This window comes from Callithrix jacchus, chromosome 3 (assembly GCF_049354715.1).
Source record: "Callithrix jacchus isolate 240 chromosome 3, calJac240_pri, whole genome shotgun sequence".
Taxonomy (NCBI): domain Eukaryota; kingdom Metazoa; phylum Chordata; class Mammalia; order Primates; family Cebidae; genus Callithrix; species Callithrix jacchus.
In genome coordinates, this window is record NC_133504.1 from 190,959,256 (window position 1) to 190,983,769 (window position 24,514).

Below are 24,514 nucleotides of genomic sequence, written 5' to 3' on the forward strand. Positions count from 1 at the left end.
TCTTGCGTCCTGCAACCTTGCTAAAGTCACATGTTAGTTCCGGGATTCATTTTCTATACATTCCTTTAGATTTTCTACACAGACGTTCATGCCATTTGTTCACAGGGGTAGTGTGATGCTTCCTTTCTGATATGTGTATCTTTTATTCCTTTCTCCTATCATATTGCCCTGGATGAGACGTCTATTATGTTGGACAGGGTAGAGACCAGATTTGGGGTAAGGTCATGGGTTTGGCCTTTGGCCTTGATTATCATTAAAAGAGCCATTCGTTTACAAGTTTAATTCTAGGCCTTTTTATCTCTGCTTAAGTTTAAAATGTGTATCTCTCTACAACAGGTGGCTGTAAACAGTCTAGGTTTTGTATTTGTTTTGTTGTGTTTCCACAGACTCCCATTTCCTCTGTGAGAGGAATTGTGGTGTTACTAAAAAGCCAAGCAGAGGGTGGCCGTGGTTGTCCAGACACCCCGGCCTGTGGTCCTGTTCTGGAGGGCTTTGTGTCGGGTGATCTATGTATCTACATTCAAATAGAGCGCTCTGCTCTCTGGGACCAAAAACAGGAGGCACATCATCAATTTGCCCGGTAAGAAATCTTCACGTATGAACTCACACCCTGTTGACATGCCTGCTGTATATTAATGTAAAGTTTCTCAAGGTCCAGTTTTAATTATTTAAACTTTTACAAGTTTTATATGGGCAAATGAAAATAAAATGGATCTGAGTGATAGAAACCTCTGCAAATACTGGCCCTCTCTCTCCCAGACAGTATCTGAAATGCAGTTCCCATTCTCCTGTGGGAGCAGTCTGCTCCAGGACTTGAAGCAACTTCACAATGAGAAGTTGGGGAGAAAAGCATCACCCCCAGACCCTGAAAATCCTCTGTCACTGGCAGATGGGTTTCCTTATCATACTTGTGTTGATTCATTCACAGCATTAGAAAATAAAATTATCACTGCCTGCAAACAATAAATTGTCCTTAATCACCACCAAGGATGGTACTAGTTTGAAAGCTCCATGTCTGTGGAAAGAGGCAAGACCTGTCTCACCTCTTTGGACTGGCCCTCATAGAATCACAGAATTTTAGACTAGGCAGGGTTGCTCCTGCTGCCCCTTCTGGATTCTGAAAGGCCCTTTCTGGGATGGCTCTTGTACCCTTTCTCACTGTTTCTTTGTTCGGGTTATCCACCTGACTTGGGCTTCTGCCTCAGATGGAGGTATCTGCTGCCTTCCCAGCCCTCTGATTTAAGGCCAGTTAGCCACCCCCGGGGCAGTTCCATGGAGCCACCACCCTGAAGAGGCGATCAAGGCAGCTCCGGAGGAAGCTGGGCCCCGTTAGTAGCCCTTCCATGCTTCATATAGGCTCACTGGGCTCTGGGTGATCTTAGGTAACTTTTGGGGAGAAGGGGACAATGTCTGACAAACATAGCATTCAGCTCCCAACAGAACCCTTAATTTTCTTTTTAGGTAATTTCCTCTTTAGAGAATAACTGGTCAGGTCTAGTACATGGAGAGCTTTTGTGAGGACACAGCACTAATATCTGGATGATATTTCTGAATTTAATTGATGTATAGTGGTCATTTTAGGCCAACATGTCCAAACGGAGCTCCTGTCTTGCCCTGGACCCTGCCTCCCGTGGCCTGGCTGTCTTAGTATCTGCACTCCATGAGCTTAGGCAAAAAGTTTTGGGGTTATCCCTAACTTCTCTCTACTTTCCACAAACCGTATCAAGCTCTCAGCAAGTCCTTTTGGCTCTGCCTTCAAGTGTAGCTAGAATCTGCCCTCTGCTTATCCACTGTGTTGCTGCTACTCGGCACAAGCCGTTCCTCCCACTGGATCACAGGAACTTCCATTCTGGACTTCTGCTTCCACGTTCCCCTTCAGTCTGTTTTCTGTGCCGCACCCAGAGCTGGCCTGTTACAGCATAAATCAGATCATATCACTCCCCTGCCCAAAACCTTCAGACAGTTCCTGCTTCACTCTGAGGAAAAGCTAAAACCACTGCTTCTCAGCCTTCTGGCTAACATCAAGTGTAGAAAAGCCACAGGACCTATGAAGGCCCTCGCCCTTGAGGTCTGCTTGCTCCAGCCCCTCCACTGTCTTCAACCTCACCCCCTCCTCTCTCCTGGCCTCTCAGTGCACTCCCACCTCCTTGCTGTTCCGGACCACGTGGCGTGTGCCTCTACCCAAGGGCCTGGTACCACCATGCCCTCCCTGCAGCATTCTCCCAAATAACTGCATGGTTTTCTGCCTCATTCCTTTATGTTTTTCTCTGAACAAACAGAAAGTAAACTACGAAAACACAAAAGTACAGAGTGGTATACACATCCACCCAGACCAGCATTATCAAAGGTTTTTCCTTACTTCTGTCATCTGTCCCTTTCCTGGGGGAGGGGAGAGGGCTGGGATTAAAGAAACTCCCCTGCCAGATATAGTATGCACCTAAAGTAAAATAAATACATTTTAAAAAGAAAACCCCAACCTACTGTTTTGCCCTCTCATGTCTGAGGGTAACTATAAAAACTACAGGCTTGTTTTTTTTTTGTTGTTGTTGTTTTAACAGAGCCACAATGCCATTTTAAAATTTAACGAATTTTATACCCAATCCAAATTTAAAGTTACCTGGTTGTCTCAAAAATGTCCTTCTACAGTTGACTTATTGGGATCAGGACGTATCATTGGGTGGCCATGTCTCTTTTCTTTCTAATCTGGAGTGCCCACAGCCCCTCTCCCCATCTTGGAGGAGGTCCCATGTCCTGGATTCATTGGTTTGCCTTATCGTGAAGTTCTTTAACTCGTTCCCTTTCCTCTTTGCCATATTTTCTATAAACTGGAGTTAGTGCTAAAGGCTCGATTATGTGGGTCCAACTTGTTGTGCACAGCACTTGCTAGGTGGTGCCATAGGCTTCACATACCACCGTGATGGAATTGGATGGCCAGACTGAGAAATTAAAATATAGGATACCAAATCTGAATTTCAGATAAATAACTAATTTCTTAGTATACCTATGTATACAAATACCAGTGTCGCATGGGACATGGTTATACTAGAAGAATACATCTCTAAAAAATATTTAATTTTTTTCAGGTAATAATTATTCATGATTTTTCTGAAATTCAAACTTAACTGGTGTCCTCCCAACTTCCCTTAGTGATGCAATTGGGTTGTCCCAGTTTTCATGCTGCCGAGAGGGAGAGCGTGTTCAGGTGGTGTCCGCACGACCCCTTACTTATAAGCTTCTCCCCCAAACTTTCCCTTATTGGTTTTGCCCATTGATGAGGATCATCTGAATCACTTATTTTATGATGGCTAGTAAGATGGTGATTTTTCTAACTCTATCATTTCTTTCACATAGAGTGGCTAAAATTTTCTGTAAAGAACTTTTTCTTCACAACTAGGCTTTTGTTTACATAATCCTTCATATCTTTCCTCAAGAGTTACCTTGGCTGGGCACAGTGGCTCAGCTGAGATGGGAGGATGGCTTGAAGCTGGAGTTCGAGACTAGCTTGGGCAACACAGTGAGACCCCATCTATACAAAAAGTTTAAAGATTACCCAGGTACAGTGGCATGTGCCTACAGTCCCAGCTACTCCAGAGGCTGATGTCGGAGGATCACTTGACCCCAGGAGTTTGAGGCTGCCGTGAGCTGTGATTGTGCTACTGCACTCCAGCCTGGATGACAGAGTGAGGCTCTGTCTATAAGAAAAAAAGAATGACCTTATCAGACCTTCCTTGACCACACTGTATGAGATGGTACCCCACTGCCAACCCCACATACATAACTTTCTTTTCCATTCAGCAGTGTGTTTGCTAATGTATCCCCAATATCTAAAAGCAATGCTACAAAGCAATTGCTTAATCGGTATTCAATATTATTATGAATGAATGAATGTTGAGGGTTAATTTTTTTTTTTTTTTTTTGAGACAAAGTCTAACTCCATCACCAGGCTGCAGTGCAGTGGTGTGATCTCAGCTCACTGCAACCTCCACCTGCTGGGTTCAAGCAGTTCTCCTGCCTCAGCCTTCTGAGTAGCTGGGACTACAGGCATGTGCCACCATGCCCAGCTAATTTTGTATTTTTAGCAGAAATGGGGTTTCACCATGTTTGCCAGGATGGTCTCAATTTCTTGACCTTGCGTTCTGCCCACCTCAGCCTCTCAAAGTGCCAGGATTACAGGTGTGAGCCAGGACTCCCGCCCAAGGCTTAATTTTTATAAGTTCTAGGACAGTTAAATTAATGCATTGCCTCAAGCACCATAAATTGGAAATAAAAATCCCAATCGTATGATTATGTCTTTGAGATTCTAACAAATTTAAATAAATAACATTTAAATTAATACACATACTTTTTTACACAAAACATGTTGAATAACATTTATTAAGTAACCTGTGCAAGGGCTTTTCACATACGCCCTCTTCCTTCACCTTCACATTCTCTCTGTGTGTTATGCCTATTCACTCCATTCTACAGATGAGAAACCCTCAAGTCTAGCTTGTATATATATAAATATATATGTGTGTGTGCATGTACATACATATAGATAGATATGTTTTATTTCACGGCTTATTGCAGCCTCAGCCTCCCAGCTCAAGAGATTCTCCCTCCTTAGCAGCCTCACCCCAGTAGCTAGGACTTTAGGACTATAGGCATGCACCACCATGCCTGGCCAGTTTCCATCTATCTTACAAGCCATTCTTTTTCTTTGTTTTATCAAGATAAAAATCAATTCGTTTCTTATTAGCGGAAGATAGACTAGTTGGCAGATTACCTCATCATGGACCTCTGAGTTTTGAGGATGAAGGAGCAGCAAAGGGAAGTGAGCTGCGTGGCCCCAGTTCTTCTCCTTCATACGTTCTTCACTCTCTCTTTCCCTTCTCTCCTCTTGGACAACCTCCTCCCCACTCCACCCAAGCCAAGATCTAAAGTTGTGTTATTGACCCTTTGCCCTCCCTACCATCCTGGCTGCCCTTTTCAAGGAAAACCAAGGTGAAATCACATAAAATGGAAAAAGCCACCAAATGTCTTTCCATGGAACAAGTCCAAGCAAAATCTAACTACAATTTGGCTAAGTGTGCAAAGCTCAGTAGGCTCTCGATTTCTTCCTTTCTCAGCTCTAACCAAAGAACCTCAATATATTAATGGGCTTTTACTATAAAGAGGGATTGATGGCTTTGGTAGCTTAGAGTTTGGGCCCTGGCAGCAGCAGGATATGACCTCAGATCCCAGCATTGCCATTTATTAGTCATTTACCCCTGGCCAAATTGCTTAGCCTCTTCAAGACTAAGCTTCCTCATCTGTAAAATGGTTCTAGTCCATATCAGGTGGGATTGTGACGAGGTTTCAATGCAACAATCACTTCACACACAATGCTGCGAAGTGTTCATTGTGGTATCTGGCACATAGTAAGTATTCAGTCAGTTTTAACAATTGTGAATCCCACATTCAAAGTGCTTGTGTTATAATGGAGAGAATGAACTTTCAAGGTACATGATAATACAGCAAGTGTGTTCCTGCTGAAGTACACGCGTGGACAGGAGTATAGAAGGTACACAGAAGAGGGAGCAGCCCCTGCCTGGGGAATTAGGGCATACCCTCCTGAAGATGGCCCTTGAACAGTTTGTAAAAGTCGTGAGAAGAGAACTGTAGGCAAGAATGCAGTATGTGCCATGGCCCAGGAGCAGAACAGGACATGGCACAGCCTGGTGGTAGAGGAAAGAGAATCCAGTGGGACAAGAGGGTAGAATGTTTGAGAGGAGTTCTGGGAGAACAGGCTAGAGAGTCGTCTTGGGGCCTGGCTCTAAAGAGCTCAGAATAGGTGTATCCTGCTCAGAAACGTAGGTCTTATTCTGCAGGTAGTGGGGTGGTACACAGGGATAAGCACTTGGCAGCTGTGTGACCCTGAATACCTTACTTAGTCTCTCTGTGTTTCAGTTTCATCATCTGTAAAGCACAGATAATAAATAATACCAACCTCTTAGGATTCTTTAGTTAATGTAAGTATGTACTCTCTAAATGAGAGCTATTAGTCAAGTAGTAATAATATTTTTTCAAGGTTGGAGGTTCTAAATTAATGTTTAAATCTGTGAATTTCTTTTCGTCTTCTAGGAATGTGCTGTTTCAAACACTGAAATGTAAATGTCCTGTTATTTGCTTTAATGCTAAGGATTTTGTGAGAATAGTGCTGCAGTTTTTTGGTAATAACGGCAGCTGGAAACATGGTAAGTTCTGTTTTTTATTCTCTCTATAATTTAACTCTTCAACTGTGACTCCTCCTATGAACAAGAGAATGGTGAGGGCAGCCATGGCACACAACCCCTGGGGGACCTGGGCTCACAGACTGCTATGCCTCCTCATGGACCCTAAACACGGGGAGGCAGTTTTCCTCTGTTTCTAGGTTATTTGAATTTTTACAAGTATATATTACTTTCATAATTTAAAATAGGAAAGAATTAACTTATGTAGCATGGTCAGTGAGATTTGTTATTACCACAAATAGCTTATAAACTTTCTAAAAATTAAAGTACAGTCAAGAGTAATTAACGCCAAAACAATATAGGACTTACCTTTTATTTAAAATAATAAAGATTTTAAACACACACACACACACACACACACACACACGTGTATATATATATATCTTTTTAAATTTTTTGAATTTTTGTAGAGTTGGGGCCCAGCTTTGTTGCCTAGGCTGGACTCAAACCGCTGGCCTCAAGCCATCCTCCTGCCTCAGCTCCTCCCCAAGTGCTGGGATTACAGGCGTGAGCCACTGCACTTGGCCTAAAATAGTAAACTTTTTATTATTTTATTTTATTTATTTTTTTGAGACGGAGATTTGCTCTTGTTACCCAGGCTGGAGTGCAATGGCGCGATCTCGGCTCACGGCAACCTCCGCCTCCTGGGTTCAGGCAATTCTCTTGCCTCAGCCTCCTGAGTAGCTGGGATTACAGGCATGCGCCACCATGCCCAGCTAATTTTTTGTGTTTTTAGTAGAGACGGGGTTTCACCATGTTGACCAGGATGGTCTCGATCTCTTGACCTCGTGATCCACCCGCCTCAGTTTCCCAAAGTGCTGGGATTACAGGCTTGAGCCACCGCGCCCGGCCAATAGTAAACTTTTTAAAAACTAGATGGACATAGCTGGGCGCAGTGGCTCACACCTGTAATCCCAGCACTTTTGGGAGGCTGAGGCAGGCAGATCACGAGGTCAGGAGTTCAAGACTAGGCTGGCCAACGTGGTGAAACCCTCTCTCTACTAAAAATACAAAAATTAGCCAGGCGTGGTGATGCATGCCTGTAATCCTAGCTACTCAGGAAGCTGAGGCAGGAGAATTGCTTGAACCCTGGAGGCAGAGGACAGATGGGTGGTAAAACAAATATATAAGCAGTAAAAACAAATAGCAAAAATATTCATTGTAGAATCTAGGTGGTGGACATATGTGTTCACTGTATAATTCTTTTCAGATTATCTGTATGTTTGAAAATGTTCATAATAAAAGGCTGGAAAAAACCCTTTTTATTGTCAAAAATTTCTAACACATACAAAAGTAGCCATCACCCAGTTTTAACAATTATCAATTTTCAGCCAGTCTTTCTTTTTTTTTTTGAGACAGAGTCTTGCTCTGTCTCAAAATACATATATAGACTATATATCAGTTTAAAAAATACTGTTTTTCATAGTGGCTATACTAATTTACTTTCCTACCAATAGTGTATAGGTTCCCCTTTCTCCACATCCTCACAAGTATCTGTTATTCCTTATCTTTTTGATAAAAGTCATTTTAAATTGGGGTGAGATGATATCTCATTGTGCTCTTCTTTGTATTTTTCCTTCTTTCTTTCTTTATTTATTTTATAAATAGAGATGGGATTTCACTATATTGGCCAGGATGGTCTCAATCTCCTGACCTCATGATCCGCCCACCTCGGCCTCCCAAAGTGCTGGGATTACAGGTGTGAGCCACCACTCCCAGCCTTCTTGCATTTTTCTTATAATTAGTGATGTTGAGCATTTAAAAAATATTCTTGTTGGCCTTTTGTATATCTTCTTTTCAGAAATGTCTATTCAAATCTTTTGCCCATTTTTAAATCATGTTTCCCCCTATTGAGCTGTTTGAGTTCCTTTTATATCCTGGTTATTAATCCCCTATGAGATGGATAGTTTGCAAATATTTTCTTCCATTCTATGGGTTGTCTCCTTACTCTGTTGTTTCCTTTGCTGTACAGCTTTTGCTTGATGTAATTTTATTTGTCTAGTTTTGCTTTTGTTGCCTATGCTTTCGAGGTTTTAGTAAAAAAAAAAAAAAAATGCCCAGACAAATGCCCTGGAGCATTTTCCCAGTGTTTTCTTCCAGAAGTTTCATAGTTTGAGGTCTTAGATTTAAGTCCTTAAACTAAACTAGGAGTCTAATTTCATTCGTCTGCATGTGATTTTTCCATAACCTTTCCCCAATGTATCTTCTTGGCACATGTCAAAAATGAATTGGCTGTAAATGTGTGGATTTATTTCTGGGATCTCTATTCTGTTCCATTGGTCTATGTGTCTGTTTTTATGTCAGTACCATGCTGTCTTGGTTACTATAGCTTTGTAATATAATTTGAAGTCAGGCAGTTTGATTCCTCCAGCTTTGTTCTTTTTGCTCATGATTGCTTTGGTTATTCAGGGTGTTTGGTTCCATACAGATTTTAGGCTTTTTGTCCTATTTCTGTGAAGAATGTCATTGGTATTTTGATAGAGATTGCATTTACTCTTTAATTGCTTTAGGTAACATTGGTATTTTAACAATATTAATTTTTGCATTCCCTCACTTTTATTCTATGTAAGTCTTTATAAGTGAAACGGGTTTCTAGTAAGCAAGAAATAGTTGGGTCTTGTTTCCTTATCCATTCAGCCATTCTATGTCTTTTAATTGAAAAATTTAGTCCATTTACATTCAATGTTATCAGTAGGTGAGGACTTATTACTGCCATTTTATTACTTGTGGTTAAGTGATTTTTCTCTGGTAGTATGTTTTAATTTGTTGCTTTTTGTTTTTAGTGTATTTATTGTAGGTTTTTGCTTTGTGGTTACAAAATACAATAACAAATACACTAAAAAATAAAATAAATAAAAATAAAAAGGAGCCTTACAAAAAACATCTTATAACAAGTTATTTTAAACAGACAACAATGTATCTTTATTTACAAAGAAGAGAATAGAAACAAATAAAGGAAAAACTAAAAAATGTCTACACTTAAATTCCACCCCCTACACACATTTTGACTTTTTGTGCCTCGATTTATGTGTTTTTATATTGCCCACCTCTTAACAGGTTGCTATAGCTGTTACAGTTTTATATAGATTTATCTTTCCATCTTCATACTGGAATTATGAGTGGATTGCATACCACAATTACAGTGTTAGAGTATGCTGAGTTTACGTATTTACTTTTACCAGTAGGTTTTAATCTTTCAAATGTTTTCTTTTTTCATGTTCCTGTATTTTTCTTCCAGATTGAAGAACTCCTTTTAGCATATCTTGGAAGATGGGTCTGGTGGTGATGAATTTCCTCAGTTTTTCTTTGTCTGGGGCTTTATTTTTCATGTTTGAAGCATAGCTTTGCTGGGCACAGAATTCATGGTTGGCAGTTGTCTTTTTTTTTTTTTTTTTGAGAAGATGGGGTCTCTCTCTATCACTCAGGCTGGAATGCAGTGGTGTGATCATAGCTCACTGTAACCTCAAATTCCTGGGCTCCAGTGATCCTTCTTCATCAGCCTCCCAAGTAGATGGTACTACAGATGTGTTCTACCATACCCAGCTAATTTTTTTATTTTTATTTTTTAGAGACAGGGGTCTCACTATGTTGTCCTGGCTGCTGTTGAACTCATAGCCTGAAGTGATCCTCCTGCCTTGGACTCCCAAGATGCTGGGATTACAGGTGTGAGCCCCTGAGCCTGGCAGTTTTATTTTCTTTTGACACTTTGAATATGTTATCCCACATTCTCCTGGCCTCTAGGGTTTCCACTGAGAAATCTGTTGCCAGATGAATTGGAGCTCCTTTATACATTATTAGTTCTTTTCTCTTGCTGCTTTTGGGGTCCTTTCTTTGTCCTTGACCTTTGGGGGCTTGCTTAATATATGTATTGCAATCGTTTTATTTGGATATAATCTGTTTATGTCTTTCTCAAGATTTGGGCCAGATGCAGTGGCTCATGCCTATAATCACAGCATTTTGGGAGACTGAGGCACGTGATTCACTTGAGGTCAGAAGTTCAAGACCAGCCTGGCCAACATGGTGAAACCCTTTATCTACTAAAATTCAAAAGTGAGCTAGGCATGGTAGCACATACCTATAATCCCAGCTACTCGGGAGGCTGAGATAGGAGAATTGCTTTAATCCAGGAGGCAGAGGTTGCAATGAGCTAAAATCAAGCCATTGCACTCCAGCCTGAGCAACAGAACAAGACTCTGTCTAAAAAACAAAAAACAACCAAAAAAACATCTGGGAAGTTTTATGTTGTTTTTTGAATAAGCTTTCCTCTTCTTGCTCTTCTTGCTCTGCTTTATCTTGAACACCAATAATTCTTAGATTTGCTCTTTTGAGGCAATTTTCTGTACATTATAGGTATTCTTCATTTCTTTTCTCTCCTTTGTGTCTTTTCCAATAGCCTATCTTGAGACTCACTGATTCTTTTCTCTGCTTGATCCATTCTGCTGTTGAGAGCCTCTAATGAATTTTTCAGCTCAGCAAATATATTTCTCAGTTCCAGTATTTCTGTTTGATTTTCAAAATTATTTCAATCTCTGTTAAATTTTTCTGATCAATTTCTGGGTTTTTCTGTGATATTTTAGAGATCACTGAGTTTCCTTAAAACTGCAGTTTTGAATTCTTGATCAAAATGCTTCCCTATCACCATCCTGTTAAGGTCAGTCACTGGCTTCTTGCTTTGTCTGGTTTGAGGAGGTCTTCGTTCCCCGCTTGCTGTTATTTCTTTTGAATGTGCGTCTGTTTCTTTGCATGGAAGGATTAGGTTTTTGTTCCAATCTTCTCTTGCTGGCTTGTTTTGTTGTTTTATTGGATATGTTTGCTCAGAGATTTTTTTTATGTATACCTGTTGGTATATCTTTTCTTTTTTGCTCGGTTCTTTCTTCCTTTTTGTCACTAGATGGCACCTTAAGCCCAGGTGTGCCTCGGCTCTAGCAAACTTCAGAGCACTGCGCATCCCTGCTGAGGAAAGTCTGTAAGGGTATATACCTCGACAGTATGGGAAGGCTAGCTGGGAGTTCATGCCCAGGGGACGTGTGGGATGTACCTCCTCCAACAGGTACGGCTGACCAGCCTCTTTGTTTTGGTGTCTCCTCTGTCCATGCTACAGAGCAGAGTATCTGTGACGACATGTGCTTGCTAGAGTGATGTCTGACTTCTGTCTTTTTATTGTTTATTTGTAAGAATGGCCAGGTGCAGCAGCTCATGCCTGTAATGCCAGTACTTTGGGAGGCTAAGGCAGGCAGTTCACAAGGTCAGGAGTTTGAGACCATCCTGGTCAACATGGTGCAACCCCGTCTCTACTAAAAATGCAAAAATTAGCTGGGCATGGTGGCACGCGCCTGTAGTCCCAGCTACTCAGGAGACTGAGGCAGGAGAATAGCTTGAACCTGGAAGGCTGAGGTTGCAGTGAGCTGAAATCGCCCCATTGCACTCTAGCCTGGTAACAGAGAGAGACTCTGTCAAAAAAAAAAAAAAAGATTTATATATTCTAATACAATTTGCAAATACTTTCTCTCAATCTGTGATTTATGTTTTTATAGTTTCTTGATGTCCTTTGAAGCACACTTTTTTTTTAAAAGGAAATTCAATTTATTTGTGTTTTCTTTGTCATTTATATTTTTGATGTTAAATTTAAGAGACCATTGTTTAATTCAAGGTCAGAAAGATTTACTCATTTTTTTTTTCCTAAGAGTTTAATCATTTTCTCTCTGAGGTTAGGCTTATGATCCATTTTTAGTTAATTTTTGCATATGGTGTGAGGTAGGGGTCTGTATTAGTGTCCTAGGGCTGCTGTAACATTACCATAAACTAAGTGCTCAAAACAACAAAAATTTATTTTCCTACGGTTCTGGAGGCCAGAAGTCCAAATAAAGGTGTTGGCAGGGCCAGTTCCTTCTGGAGTCTCTGAGGGAAAATCCATTCTGTGACTCTCCCACAGCTTCTGGTGGTAACTGGCAGTCCTTGGCACTCCTTGACTTGTAGACACATCCTCCCAGTCTCTGCTTCCACCCTCAAGTGGGCTTTTCCCTCTGTGTGTCTCTATATGTCACCCTCTTTTCTGTCTCTCACAAGGATACCCATCATTGGATTTAGGGCCTACCCTAACTTAATATGATCTCATCTCAAGATTCCTACCATAATTATATCTGCAAAGTCCCTTATTCAAATAAGTTCCCATTCTGAGGTTCTGGGTGGAGATATCTTTTGAGGACCACAATTCAACCCACTGTTGGTATCCAGCACCATTCTTAGTACCTTTGTTGAAAATCAATCAACCATTGATGTGTGGGTTTATCTCTAGACTCTTACTTCTGTCCCACTGATCTGTAGGTCTCTTCTGTGTCAATACTATACTGTGCTGATTATGCATGTCTTTAAGTGTGTAGTTGAAAGTCATTTTGAATTGCAGTGTTTAGTGCTGTGTTCGTTTGCTTTTTTCTTTGAATTCCTATTTCATGTGTTGAATCTTCTTGCCTGTCTTTCATATTTATCTTTTTGTCATATTTATCATTTTTATCCAGAATCCATTTTCAGTCTCTTTCTTTTTAATTTTTTAAATTTTATTTTATTTTATTTTATTTTATTTTTAAGTTCTGTTAAACTTGATTCCCAGGAGGCAGAGGCTGATCACACTACTGCACTCCAGCCTGGACGACAGAGTGAGACCCTGTCTCAAAAAAGAAAAAGAAGTGGCTGGGTGTGGTGGCTCACCCCTGTAATCCCAGCACTTTGGGAGGCCAAGGTGGGCAGATCAACTGAGGTCAGGAGTTCAAGACCAGCCTGACCAACATGGTGAAACCTCGTCTCTACTAAAATTACAAAAATTAGCTGGGCATGGTGGCAGACGCCTATAATCTTAGCTACTCGGGAGGCTGAGACAGGAGAATCACTTGAACCCAGGAGGCAGAGGTTGCAGTGAGTCGAGATTGTGTCATTGCACTCCAGTCTGGGCAACAGAGCAAGACTCTGTCTCAAAAAAACAAACAAACCAAACAAACAAAAAATTCCTTCTTTTTCATCTTTTTTTTTTTTTTACTGTAAGGAGTTAGCTATTATATTTATTTGCCTTTGTGTCTTTCCAGTTTAGTTTTTATTTCTGAAATGTCTCTTTCAAAAATTTTTCTCCCTGGATTGTCTCATTTCTTTGTATAATTTTTCTTTTTGAAAGTTACCTAATTTCTAAGTATATAATTCTGATTTACTTATTTTTTCATAGCTTTTGCTATTTATTTTTTTGAGCTTGTTTTAAATCTTATTTTGTTACCATTTCTTTTTCAACAACTGGCATTTTCTCCCTAGTATGGGATTTGTCCTGGCAGACTTAAGTTTGTCAGTTGCAAGAGATTATAGGGACAAGACATTTCCCAGAGCATTCCTGTACTGTCAGGGCTTCCCCAAGGATTTTTTAAAAAATATATATTGATAAGAACTGTTACTTTTGGAATATTAGATCATTGAAAAGGCAAGTGGAATGAAACAGTCCTATTGGGTCAGTCCTTATCACCAGACAGTGTTTAGAAAATCATGGGTTGCTGACAGAGGTGGTAGGTAGCCAGGGGACCACTGACTCCTCTTATCCAGAGCTCCAAATGTGCCACTGTAAGAGTCTTCCTGGACCTCACACGAGAAAGCTAGAATATTGGCTGCTTTGGTGAATCTCAATCTCTTAGACTGGTATAATTTAAATATGTTGGAACATACATTTAATATTATATGATCTGAGACTGTAGTTTCATTTAAGGGCAGACTCCTTATTTTTGTGTAGCACAATTCAGAATTTTAAAGTAACTTAGAAAGCAGTCACTTTAGGGTTTAGTTTGTCTATTGATTTAGAAGCCCTCCCCCATCCTTTTATGAATCTCCCTCCATGTCTAAAGTGTTCTGTTATAAAAACTTATCTGTTTAGCAAATACTGTGTTTACTTTTTAGAAAGCATTTTCTCATGTATATCACGGATAATTATAGTAATCTTTTCCCCCAGTTTCTGAATGAAGAAACTAACACTGAAGGGGCGAGGTGGCCTCCTAGGCTCATCGGGTGATTCAGAATCCAGGCCCAGTGCTCCTTCTGCAGTACCAAGGTTTCACACATTAGTTATCTTGTGGATTTTCCACTCTTCAGGGAGAATGCCAAAGCATCTTTGCCTTGGGGTGTCATGTACTCAGGCAACTCCTGCCGTTCTTCGTTTTACTCCAGAGGCTTGGATTCCAGACTCAATGGTGCAAGACTGCCCAGTGAGGCTGGAGGAGGGGAGGACTTGGCAGAAAGGATGCCTGAGGGAAAGAGGAGCGAGGACGAGGGGAGACAGGAAGCATGGCCCAGCACTCTGACAGCTTTCAACATGTTTTTGAGAGATCCAAATTGCAATTTGGATCTTACAGTCCCTTATTTATGGCTATTTGAAATCTGCTTCTTTCATATGACACCCACAAAGACGGGCCATGGAGGACTTGGGTTCGTTAAGGCTGCCTTATCAAAGGTTCTAAGTTCTGGAGAATGATGGAGTCACTTTGGTCCTTAGCTCTATCATTTGAGAGGATGATTATACTACTATTACTCATTTGAACTTTAGTACCTTGTCAAAGCAGGAGAAACAACTATTGGTTTTTCTTGGGATGATCGAATGACCTTTTTCTCTTCAGTTGCTGATTTTGTAGGGCTAGATCCCAGAATTGCTGCCTGGCTTATAGATCCTAGTGATGCCGCACCCTCTTTTGAAGATTTAGTGGAAAAATACTGTGACAAATCCATTACGGTTAAAGTGAGCAGCACATATGGAAATTCCTCAAGAAACATTGTGGTGAGTCGTTTACAGTTTTATCAGTCTGAATTCATAATTCATATTGTTATTTCTGGAAGCTTTTTTGATTTTATTCATAGCCTAATAGTAGAAAGAACATTGTCAACATTCGTTTTCACTTATTGAGCTATTCAACACAAATAGTTGTGACCTTGGTGTTTCTGGTGGAGGATGTTGAGTAAGAATGGGTGATGGCTGTTCTTCCATGGAACCTGTTCCAGAAATCTGTCCATAGTGCAACTCTTCCAGACAAGTCTCTGGTGTCAGTGTCGCCTGTTCCATGAGCAGAAAGCCACTCATCAGTAAATTCTTAGTGCTTGTGATATGGCCACAGTGCCGGAGTCCTGGGATGGCCCCTCTTCAGTCTGTGTGGAGACAATGGTCAGAACTGCCCTGGGTCTGAGGCTGGGCACAGTGGCTCACACCTGTAATCCCATCACTTTGGGAGGCCAAGGTGGATGGATCACTTGAGGCCAGTTCAAGACCCAACCTAGCCAACCTGGCAAAACCCCATCTCTCCTAAAAATACAAAAATGAGCGCACCAAGCATGGTGGTGCATGCCTTTAGTCCTATCTACTCTGAGGCTGAGGCAGGAGAATTGCTTGAATCCGGAGGTGAAGGTTGCAGTGAGCCAAGATCATGCCACTGCACTCCAGCCTGAGTAACAGAGTAAGACTTTGTCTCCAAAAAAAAAAAAAAGTAGAGCTGTCTTGAGTCTCTCTCCAGGCCCTTCCTGCCTAGAGATGTCCCTGGTTATCAGGAAGCACCATCCGGAGAAACAGCGGCACTCACAGCTTCTAGAATTGTGCCTGGAACCCAGAGAGAGACCTCTCAGCAGGCCCCAGAGGAGAGGTGTCTAGTGGTGGCAGTGTGGCCACAGTTGGGGCCACTCTGTTGAGGCTTTCACGTTAGCTGTCTGTGAACAGTTACATGGTAAAATCACTGCTGAAAGAACACACAGGCTCCTGAGCTAGCTTGAGCAATCAGAGCAAAGCCAGAGGTGATGTGAGCCTGTGCCTGTGCAAGGCTCGGAGCTGGGGCTAAGAGGTGATGTGAGCCCCTGCTGAGCGCCAGGCACTGAGCTGGGGGTAAGAGGTAATGTGAGCCCGTGCTGAGCGCCGGGTGCTGAGCTGGGGCTAAGAGATGATGTGAGCCCGTGCTGAGCACCGGGCGCTGAGCTGGGGCTAAGAGGTGATGTGAGCCCGTGCTGAGCGCCAGGCGCTGAGCTGGGGCTAAGAGGTGATGTGAGCCCGTGCTGAGCCTGTGCCATGTGCCGGGCACTGAGCTGGTGGTAAGAGGTGCTGTGAGCCCATGCTGAGCACCGGGCACTGAGCTGGGGGTAAGAGGTGCCGTGAGCCCGTGCTGAGCACCAGGCACTGAGCTGGGGGTAAGAGATGATGTGAGCCCGTGCCATGTGCCAGGCGCTGAGCTGGGGGTAAGAGATGATGTGAGCCCGTGCCATGTGCCAGGCACTGAGCTGGGGGTAAGAGATGATGTGAGCCCTTGCCATGTGCCAGGCACTGAGCTGGAGGTAAGAGGTGATGTGAGCCCGTGCCATGTGCCAGGCACTGAGCTAGGGGTAAGAGGTGATGTGAGCCCGTGCTGAGCGCCGGGCGCTGAGCTGGGGCTAAGAGGTGATGTGAGCCCGTGCTGAGCCTGTGCCATGTGCCGGGCACTGAGCTGGTGGTAAGAGGTGCTGTGAGCCCATGCTGAGCACCGGGCACTGAGCTGGGGGTAAGAGGTGCCGTGAGCCCGTGCTGAGCACCAGGCACTGAGCTGGGGGTAAGAGATGATGTGAGCCCGTGCCATGTGCCAGGCGCTGAGCTGGGGGTAAGAGATGATGTGAGCCCGTGCCATGTGCCAGGCACTGAGCCTGGGGTAAGAGGTGATGTGAGCCCTTGCCATGTGCCAGGCGCTGAGCTGGAGGTAAGAGGTGATGTGAGCCCGTGCCATGTGCCAGGCACTGAGCTGGAGGTAAGAGGTGATGTGAACCTGTGCTGAGTGCCAGGCACTTAGCTGGGGGTAAGAGGTGATGTGAACCTGTGCTGAGTGCCGGGCACTTAGCTGGGGGTAAGAGGTGCCGTGAGCCCGTGCCAGGTGCCGGGCACTTAGCTGGGGGTAAGAGGTGATGTGAGCCCGTGCCATGTGCCAGGCACTGAGCTGGGGGTAGGAGGTGATGTGAGCCCCTGCCATGTGCCAGGCACTGAGCTGGGGGTAAGAGGTGCTGTGAGACCATGCTGAGCACTGGGCACTGAGCTGGGGGTAAGATGATGTGAGCCCGTGCCATGTGCCAGGCGCTGAGCTGGGGGTAAGAGATGATGTGAGCCTGTGCCATGTGCCAGGCGCTGAGCTGGGGGTAAGAGGTGATGTGAGCCCGTGCCATGTGCCAGGCACTGAGCTGGGGATAGGAGGTGATGTGAGCCTGTGCCATGTGCCAGGCACTGAGCTAGGGGTAAGAGGTGATGTGAGCCCGTGCCATGTACCGGGCACTGAGCTGGGGGTAAGAGGTGATGTGAGCCCGTGCCATGTGCCAGGCACTGAGCTAGGGGTAAGAGGTGATGTGAGCCCGTGCCATGTGCCAGGCACTGAGCTGGGGATAGGAGGTGATGTGAGCCTGTGCCATGTGCCAGGCACTGAGCTAGGGGTAAGAGGTGATGTGAGCCCGTGCCATGTACCGGGCACTGAGCTGGGGGTAAGAGGTGATGTGAACCTGTGCTGAGTGCCGGGCACTTAGCTGGGGGTAAGAGGTGCCGTGAGCCCGTGCCATGTGCCGGGCACTTAGCTGGGGGTAAGAGGTGATGTGAGCCCGTGCCATGTACTGGGCACTGAGCTGGGGGTAAGAGGTGATGTGAACCTGTGCTGAGTGCCAGGCACTGAGTTGGGGGTAAGAGGTGATGTGAACCTGTGCTGAGTGCCGGGCACTTAGCTGGGGGTAAGAGATGCCGTGAGCCCGTGCCATGTGCCGGGCACTTAGCTGGGGGTAGGAGGTGATGTGAGCCCCTGCCATGTGCCAGGCACTGAGCTGGGGGTAAGAGGTGACGTGAGACCGTGCTGAGTGCCAGGCATCGTGCTAGGAGTAAGAGGTGATGTGAACCCACGCCAGGCACTGGGCACTGAGTGGGGATGTTTCCTTCATGCACTTCATCCTTACAGATCATCTATGATGTGAAGATTTGTACCAGTAGGGGGTTTGAAAATGCACTCTCCCTTAATATAAAAAGAGACTTATCAGAAGAATATGGGGTAAATCACAGAATCAGAGGAAAAAGCAGTACCAGGCCTTGGGAAGAACAGGAGCCAGGCAGCCCTGGGACCCAGGGAGCTGGAACCAGTAGGCATGTTGGCAGCATTGAGCCGTGACCTTTTCTCTGTCCAAAAGTCATACTTTCAGCCCTTGGACAGAATTTTCTTTCCCTCTCTTGTATTGTCTACACCCCACCAGGGAGGCAGGGCATCTTGATTAGTATTCCTGCCCAGAATCCATGCTGTCAGGCAGGGATACTTCTCCAAACAGAAGCTGAGAGAGTAGCAAGAAGTAGTTGTCCATCTCAGAATTATCAGTCCCAGTTTATAGATGAGAAAACTGAGGTGTAGAAAGGTACATTTCCTTGCTCAGGGTCCAATTAAGGCCAGGGTTCAACTCATCCACACTGCAGGAAGAAAAGAGGCAGCCTCAGATGCAGTTCTGTTTATGTCTCATTGGCCAGATATGTGTAGTTGAGCCATGCAGTGCATGGATGAGGATGGGAAATGGAAGTCCAGCCATTAATCTACATGATCACAGGTTGATCTACACCCTGCTCTCCAAAGAGGTGGAGAATTCTGCCAGGTGGCCACCAAGTACTTGACGTGGAGGGGCTCTTCTACAGGATGTTCTCCGGACAGTCACAGGAGAGCCACAACCAGATTGACTGGAAACCAGTGCCAGGGTGTGTGGGGCTAGCCACTGGTCCACTGGGATGTTCACTCTAATCTCAAGCTTTTAGCAGAAAACCAAGTCTGAGTTGGGCTGGAGTTGGGGGGTTTGTTTGGCAGGATGGGGTGTTGAAGAAGAGGTCCTGGGGCTCCATGTTAGGGGAAGGAGAATGAGACTCTGTATTGAGGGTCTCATCTCATCCCATCTCCCCCTTTGTCAGTCAAACACAGACCTGTGTTTGTCATCTCCCAGGGCCTCTGTGTGCATCTCCTGGGCTGAGAATGGAGGGGTAAGTGGAACGTGGCAGCAGCTATATGTAGGTGCAGGGTGGTAAGGCTGATAGAATGGAGCTGCGGACCTGAGACAGGCCAGGTCTGCATTCTCCTCTCCCGACTGCCATTTAATCCTTGCACCTGAGGCACTAGGTTTCTTTGTGGTTCTGTTTCTCAACTTGTAAAATAAGGAAACATCCTAGGTTGGGAGGAAGTGTCCGCCTATGGATAGCCTGCGCTTGCACAGTAGAAGCACTGTCTATGTAGATGGGGATTTGTCCAGTCAAGGTATTGGGTGACACACCACCACATACATGACATCTGCCACTGAAAGCCTCATGGGACTTTCCTAGGAAAAATTGTTCAAGTCATGCCAGTTCCAGGCTGTGATGAGCACTGCCACCAAGTTTATCTGATGTTTAAAAACACTTTTGCTCTTTTAAAGAATCAGAATGTACGTGAGAACCTGAAGATACTCTACAGACTTACGATGGACCTTTGCTCTAAACTGAAGGCAAGGCATTTTATTATAATTTCTGGCTGACAGAGGCTCGCAGGAGATGTCTTTTCATTCACACCTGTCCTCCCAGGGAGCAATGCTGCATGCACTACGTTTGAATGTGAAGGAAACGAAACCTTGAGTTCTAAGAACAAATTAACCTGTGCATCACTCAGAAAAGGGTAGTCTAGAATGATAAGACCTGAAGTTTTAAAAATGCTTTCTGTAGGTTGAAAACAATTGAAATATTTTTTAAAGCCTTCTCTTTAAGTGGGATGTTTCCAATGCCATAGTTAATGTAAAAGCTGAGCATTAATTTTGATTAATTGTGGGATGGACATAGCTTCACTCAACCAGAGTCTTCCTGGGAAGCAGACAGCCACTTCAGTGAACAACCAAGAAGAGCTGAATGGAGGGGTGTCTGGAGGTGAGGGAGGGTGAAGGGCAGCAGCCAGAAGGAGAATACTCTAGGAACAGGCAGTAACTCAGCCTGTTTCCCTCCCTCCTGCCCTCATTGCCCTGCTGGCGCCCAATCTGAGAGCAGATGAGTGGCCCAGGTGATGTGGCCCGGAGGGGCAGGGGAGAGAATGAGTCTACAGGGGCAGGAGGGAACATGAGGGCAAGAGTTGGAGAATGGAGCCTGGGACTCTCTCATGGCAGCAGGAAAAATAAAAATGATGAGACTCATGAAGAGCACAGGAGGACTCAGATAAATAGACATTCCATGCTCTCAGGAGGTGGCCTGGAATAAAGATTTTAATGTTCCCCAAATTAACATTCACATAGTGGCAGTGAAAAACCAATGAGAATTATTGGCAAATTTGGGGAATTCAATAAGCCTCTTCTGAAATTAAAATGGAAGACTAAAAGTCCACAAATGCCTAAATCAATCTTAAAAATGAAAAAAAGTAAAGAAAATTGAGGATGGGCTTGGCCTACCAGATATTTCCTTAAAGGAAATAAGAGTGTATTAGGAAGAGCAAGCAAGAGGAGTAGAGGTTGTAGGAGACCAAACATGCCCATCATAGGAGTTGCCTTAATTCTAGCTTAACAGAATTAAGCAGGCTTTTCGGTCGGGCGCAGTGGCTCACGCTTGCAATCCCAGCACTTTGGGAGGCCGAGGTGGGCAGATCACTTGAGGTCAGGAGTTCAAGACCAGCCTGGCCAACATGGTGAGACTCCGTCTCTACCAAAAAAAAAAAAAAATTAGCCTGGCATTGTGCAGGGGTGCCTATACTCCCAGCTACTCAGGAGGCTGAGGCAAGAAAATTGCTTGAACTGGGGAGGTGGAGGTTGCAGTGAGCCGAGATCACACCACTGCACTCCAGCCTGGCCTATAGAGCAAGACTCTGTCTCCAAAAAAAAAAAAAAAAAAGGCTTTCAACAAAATGCAGATACAATAATATTTAAATTGACATTGATGTTACTTCTTCCTATTAAACAGGATTATGGTTTATGGCAACTATTTTGTACTTTGGAGCTTCCTCTGATACCAATTTTGGCAGGTAAGTTACCATAAAGATGAAGTACAGTCATTTTTCCACAGGATTCTTCACTTTGTGATATTTCTCTGTAACTTACTTAGGAGTAGATAGTGTGTCTCATGGGCCCGGAGAGGTAGCAAGCCTATTATTTTCCCTTCCTATAATGAGAGGTTGGACTGCATTCCCTTTTGGTGTGGAAAGACTAGAGGCTCTGACATTTTGGTAATAGGGATCCCTGCTGTGCTGTCTCACCCAAGAGGAACAGACTTCTTTAGATGTTTTATATGCTAATGGTTGCCTCTCCTTCTGGTTTGCTATCCTTACGCCTTGAGAACCTGCCTGCAAGAACTGCTGCAGGGCTGTCTTCTGCCTTTGCCTTTGATGCAGGTCCTGATGGGCACCATGTCAGCCAGGGAGCATTCACAGTATGGGAAGGGCCAGGCTGGCCAGTGTGGCCCCCATGCCCACTCCCACTTCAAAGTCCAGCTCTGTCAATGCGCCCATTTGCCTGTATGACACAGGGGTCCTGACAGATCCTGTTGAGAGGTTGGCATGCAGCAGGTGCTGAGTAAATGGCAGTTGCAGTCATTATCATCCTCATCAGGGAGCGAAGCATTTTGGTGTTTAGAAAAAGGATTCATTAATGCAAGTATGATCTGGTTTGGGTTTTGAATCACAGTGATGGAAAGCCACACCATTCAGGTGAACAAAGAAGAGATGGAGAAGACATCCTCACTTCTTGGGGTAAGTTATTATTTCAGACGGCTTGTACTTGTCATCTCTTCCCTACATGGGAGACTTGTTCCTAGTGGCAGGTTGAGAGTAGATTCTACTTTTCTTCTCTTTCTTGTTTGAAGTTGACAGTGTTTCTTCCTCTTTCTGACTCCTGCAGGGGAGAACAAGGCATTGAAAAGACTTAAACAACATTGCATCTAGTGCATGTGTGTCGGGGAGTTCTTTAATATATCCTCATAATCCTTCTCAAAAGTTAAGTTTTTCCTACAGGGACATTGCTCCCTGTAGTTTGGTGAAAAAAATCTTGGGTTTCTTGAAAAATAAAAATACAGAGAGATGTGTAAAGATGGATGAAAGAATACATAACAATGCTCTACTTCAATTTTCATGAAGAAAACACATGTAGGTAGAGAGCGGAAAAATGGACAGAGACTGGGAAGGGTGAGCGATGGGGAGGGGAAGAGGAAGAGAAACAGGTTAAAGGGGACAAACATACAGTAAAATAAAAGGAAGGAATTCGGTATTTGGTAGCAGAGTAGGATGACCATACTTAACAAAAAGGTATTGTATCAAATGATGGACACTCTGGGTATCCTCACTGGACCACTGCACATTATATACACGTCATACATTTTCTCATGTACCTCATACATCAGCACGAATTTTTTAAAAAGACTAAACCACATGGCAGAATCATCTTTAAAATAAAGGAAACCCCAATATAACCATCCCCTAGCTCAAAGCATAGGGTTCCAGAGCCCTAGGTGCTTTTCCTATCAGAACCCCTTTCCCGCTGCCAAAACTAACTGCAACCCTGAGTTCTGTAGCCTTTTCATTGTTGCTTTTCTTTCTAGCTTTCCCACTTCAAAGCCTAAACAACATAGTTTAGCTTTGCTTTTGAACTGTAAGTAAATCAGTGGTTTACATGTGGTCTTTCACTCAGCCTTCTGCATCTCAGTTCCATCTGTATTTCTGTGTGTCACTTGTGCTGTGGAGTTTTCTGTTGTGGACTGTGCTGCCCTTGGTGTCTCTGTCCCACTGCCAATAAGCATCTGGTTGTTTCCACGTGGCAGTGATTACAAACCAATGCTGTACCTCTGAATGTGTCCCCTATGCCCGTGGGTTATGAGGTGACTAATGCTGCTGGGTCACAGGGAAGACGTCGCTGAGTTTTATTCAGTGATGCCCAGTGGCTCTCCAGGGTTTCACGCATGAGAATGCACACAGGATCCTGTTCTTGCACATCCCCACTTCCCCTGGCCGCATCACACTTTTAAATTGTAGCCATTTTGGTGAGACTATAATGATATCTCATGATGATGAGTTTTGTTTTACTTTCCTGATTACTAATGTCAACCAAGAAGAGGTGAAAGACCAGACTGCAAAGCAGCTGGACAGGGCATTTATTGGGGTCTTAGGAACTGCAACTCAGGAGAGACCAATATGTGTTCCGAAGAGAGGAGGGGAAGCAGAGATTTTTCAAAGGAAGCTGAAGCGATTACACAAGTTGTTGTGAAAGTGTCATTGGTGGAGGCGGTTGACTTAGCACGTGAGTCCATTGAGCTCATGGGTTGTAGCTCTTCAGGAGTTGCAGCACTGGCAAAATCCAGCTGTTTTCCAGGATGTTGTGGTCATTGTAGTTTGGCCCAGTTCAGAGGTTCAAGGCAAGTCCTTGTTTTTTTATTTTTGTTTTCAGTGTTGCAGGTTGTGCAGGTAGTCCTTAGAATGACCTCCTGACTCCATTTTAGAGCCTGGACCAGAATGATACCATTTTGCATGTCACATGTCACATTCCCCCCTTTTACTCAAAATCTGACAGGAGGAAGCATTGCTGATCAGTTGTTCGATGGTCAGTCACAAATTTGTTATCTCTTTTCCCCAGAGCTAGAACTGCCTGTTTCTAGTGTCTTATCTCACAGAGGGGGTTGTTGAAAGTCACTGTGCAATATGGATTCAGAGATTAGTGAACTTTGAGTAATAAGAGAGCCATTTTAATAAGGAGGCCTGCATTATTATATGGTGATTAGCTGTATATCTGAAGAGGCATACATTTTAGTAACGTGTCTAAATGTCATTCCTCAGTCTTCTTTTCTGAAATAGATAATGAGATTTCAGAGACCACATAGAATGCAATTGTGTTTCTTTTGTAAGAAGCTTTCTTAGCCAGATAAGAAAATTACAGAGAGAGAGTGTCCCTCCTTGCTCTTGGAGTAGAAAGAATAAGACAAGGTTAGAAGGACCTTGATTCTGAGGCTTATTTCTGGAGCCAAATCACCATGTTTGGGGGATCACCTGCCCCCTCAACATTCCCGTGTCTGAAACTCCCAGAGAGGTTTCACAGAGTAACAGCTGTGTTGATGGATGTGGAGAGAAAAATTGATTTAGCTGGGGGCAAAAGATCCTGTTAAACCAGTCTCCCATTTCTGAGAATCAGTTCAATCAAACAGTTGTGCCTTATTTCAGGAGACGGCATTGAGGACAGGCTCTCGAATGGAAGAAAAGGTTAATGTTGGGAACATTCTTTAAGAAGGGTCTCCTGGAGTGCGGAGGACAGTCACTTGA

General features: G+C 43.9%; 1 protein-coding gene across 4 annotated transcripts in view; it reads left to right on the forward strand.

Moving 5' to 3' along the window:
* POLN (DNA polymerase nu) overlaps window positions 1-24,514 on the forward strand; it is a 161,537-nt gene that overhangs the window by 45,602 nt on the left and 91,421 nt on the right. For all 4 annotated transcript variants that reach the window (XR_013533228.1, XM_008993707.6, XM_035294609.3 and 1 more), the window contains 6 exons: window positions 387-580; window positions 6,103-6,215; window positions 14,888-15,045; window positions 19,680-19,748; window positions 21,178-21,238; window positions 21,897-21,961. Coding sequence is in view for 3 of the 4 variants with exons in the window: in XM_008993707.6 (XP_008991955.5) it covers window positions 387-580; window positions 6,103-6,215; window positions 14,888-15,045; window positions 19,680-19,748; window positions 21,178-21,238; window positions 21,897-21,961 (660 nt within the window). In the remaining variant the exon portion in view is untranslated. The remainder of the gene's footprint in view (window positions 1-386; window positions 581-6,102; window positions 6,216-14,887; window positions 15,046-19,679; window positions 19,749-21,177; window positions 21,239-21,896; window positions 21,962-24,514) is intronic.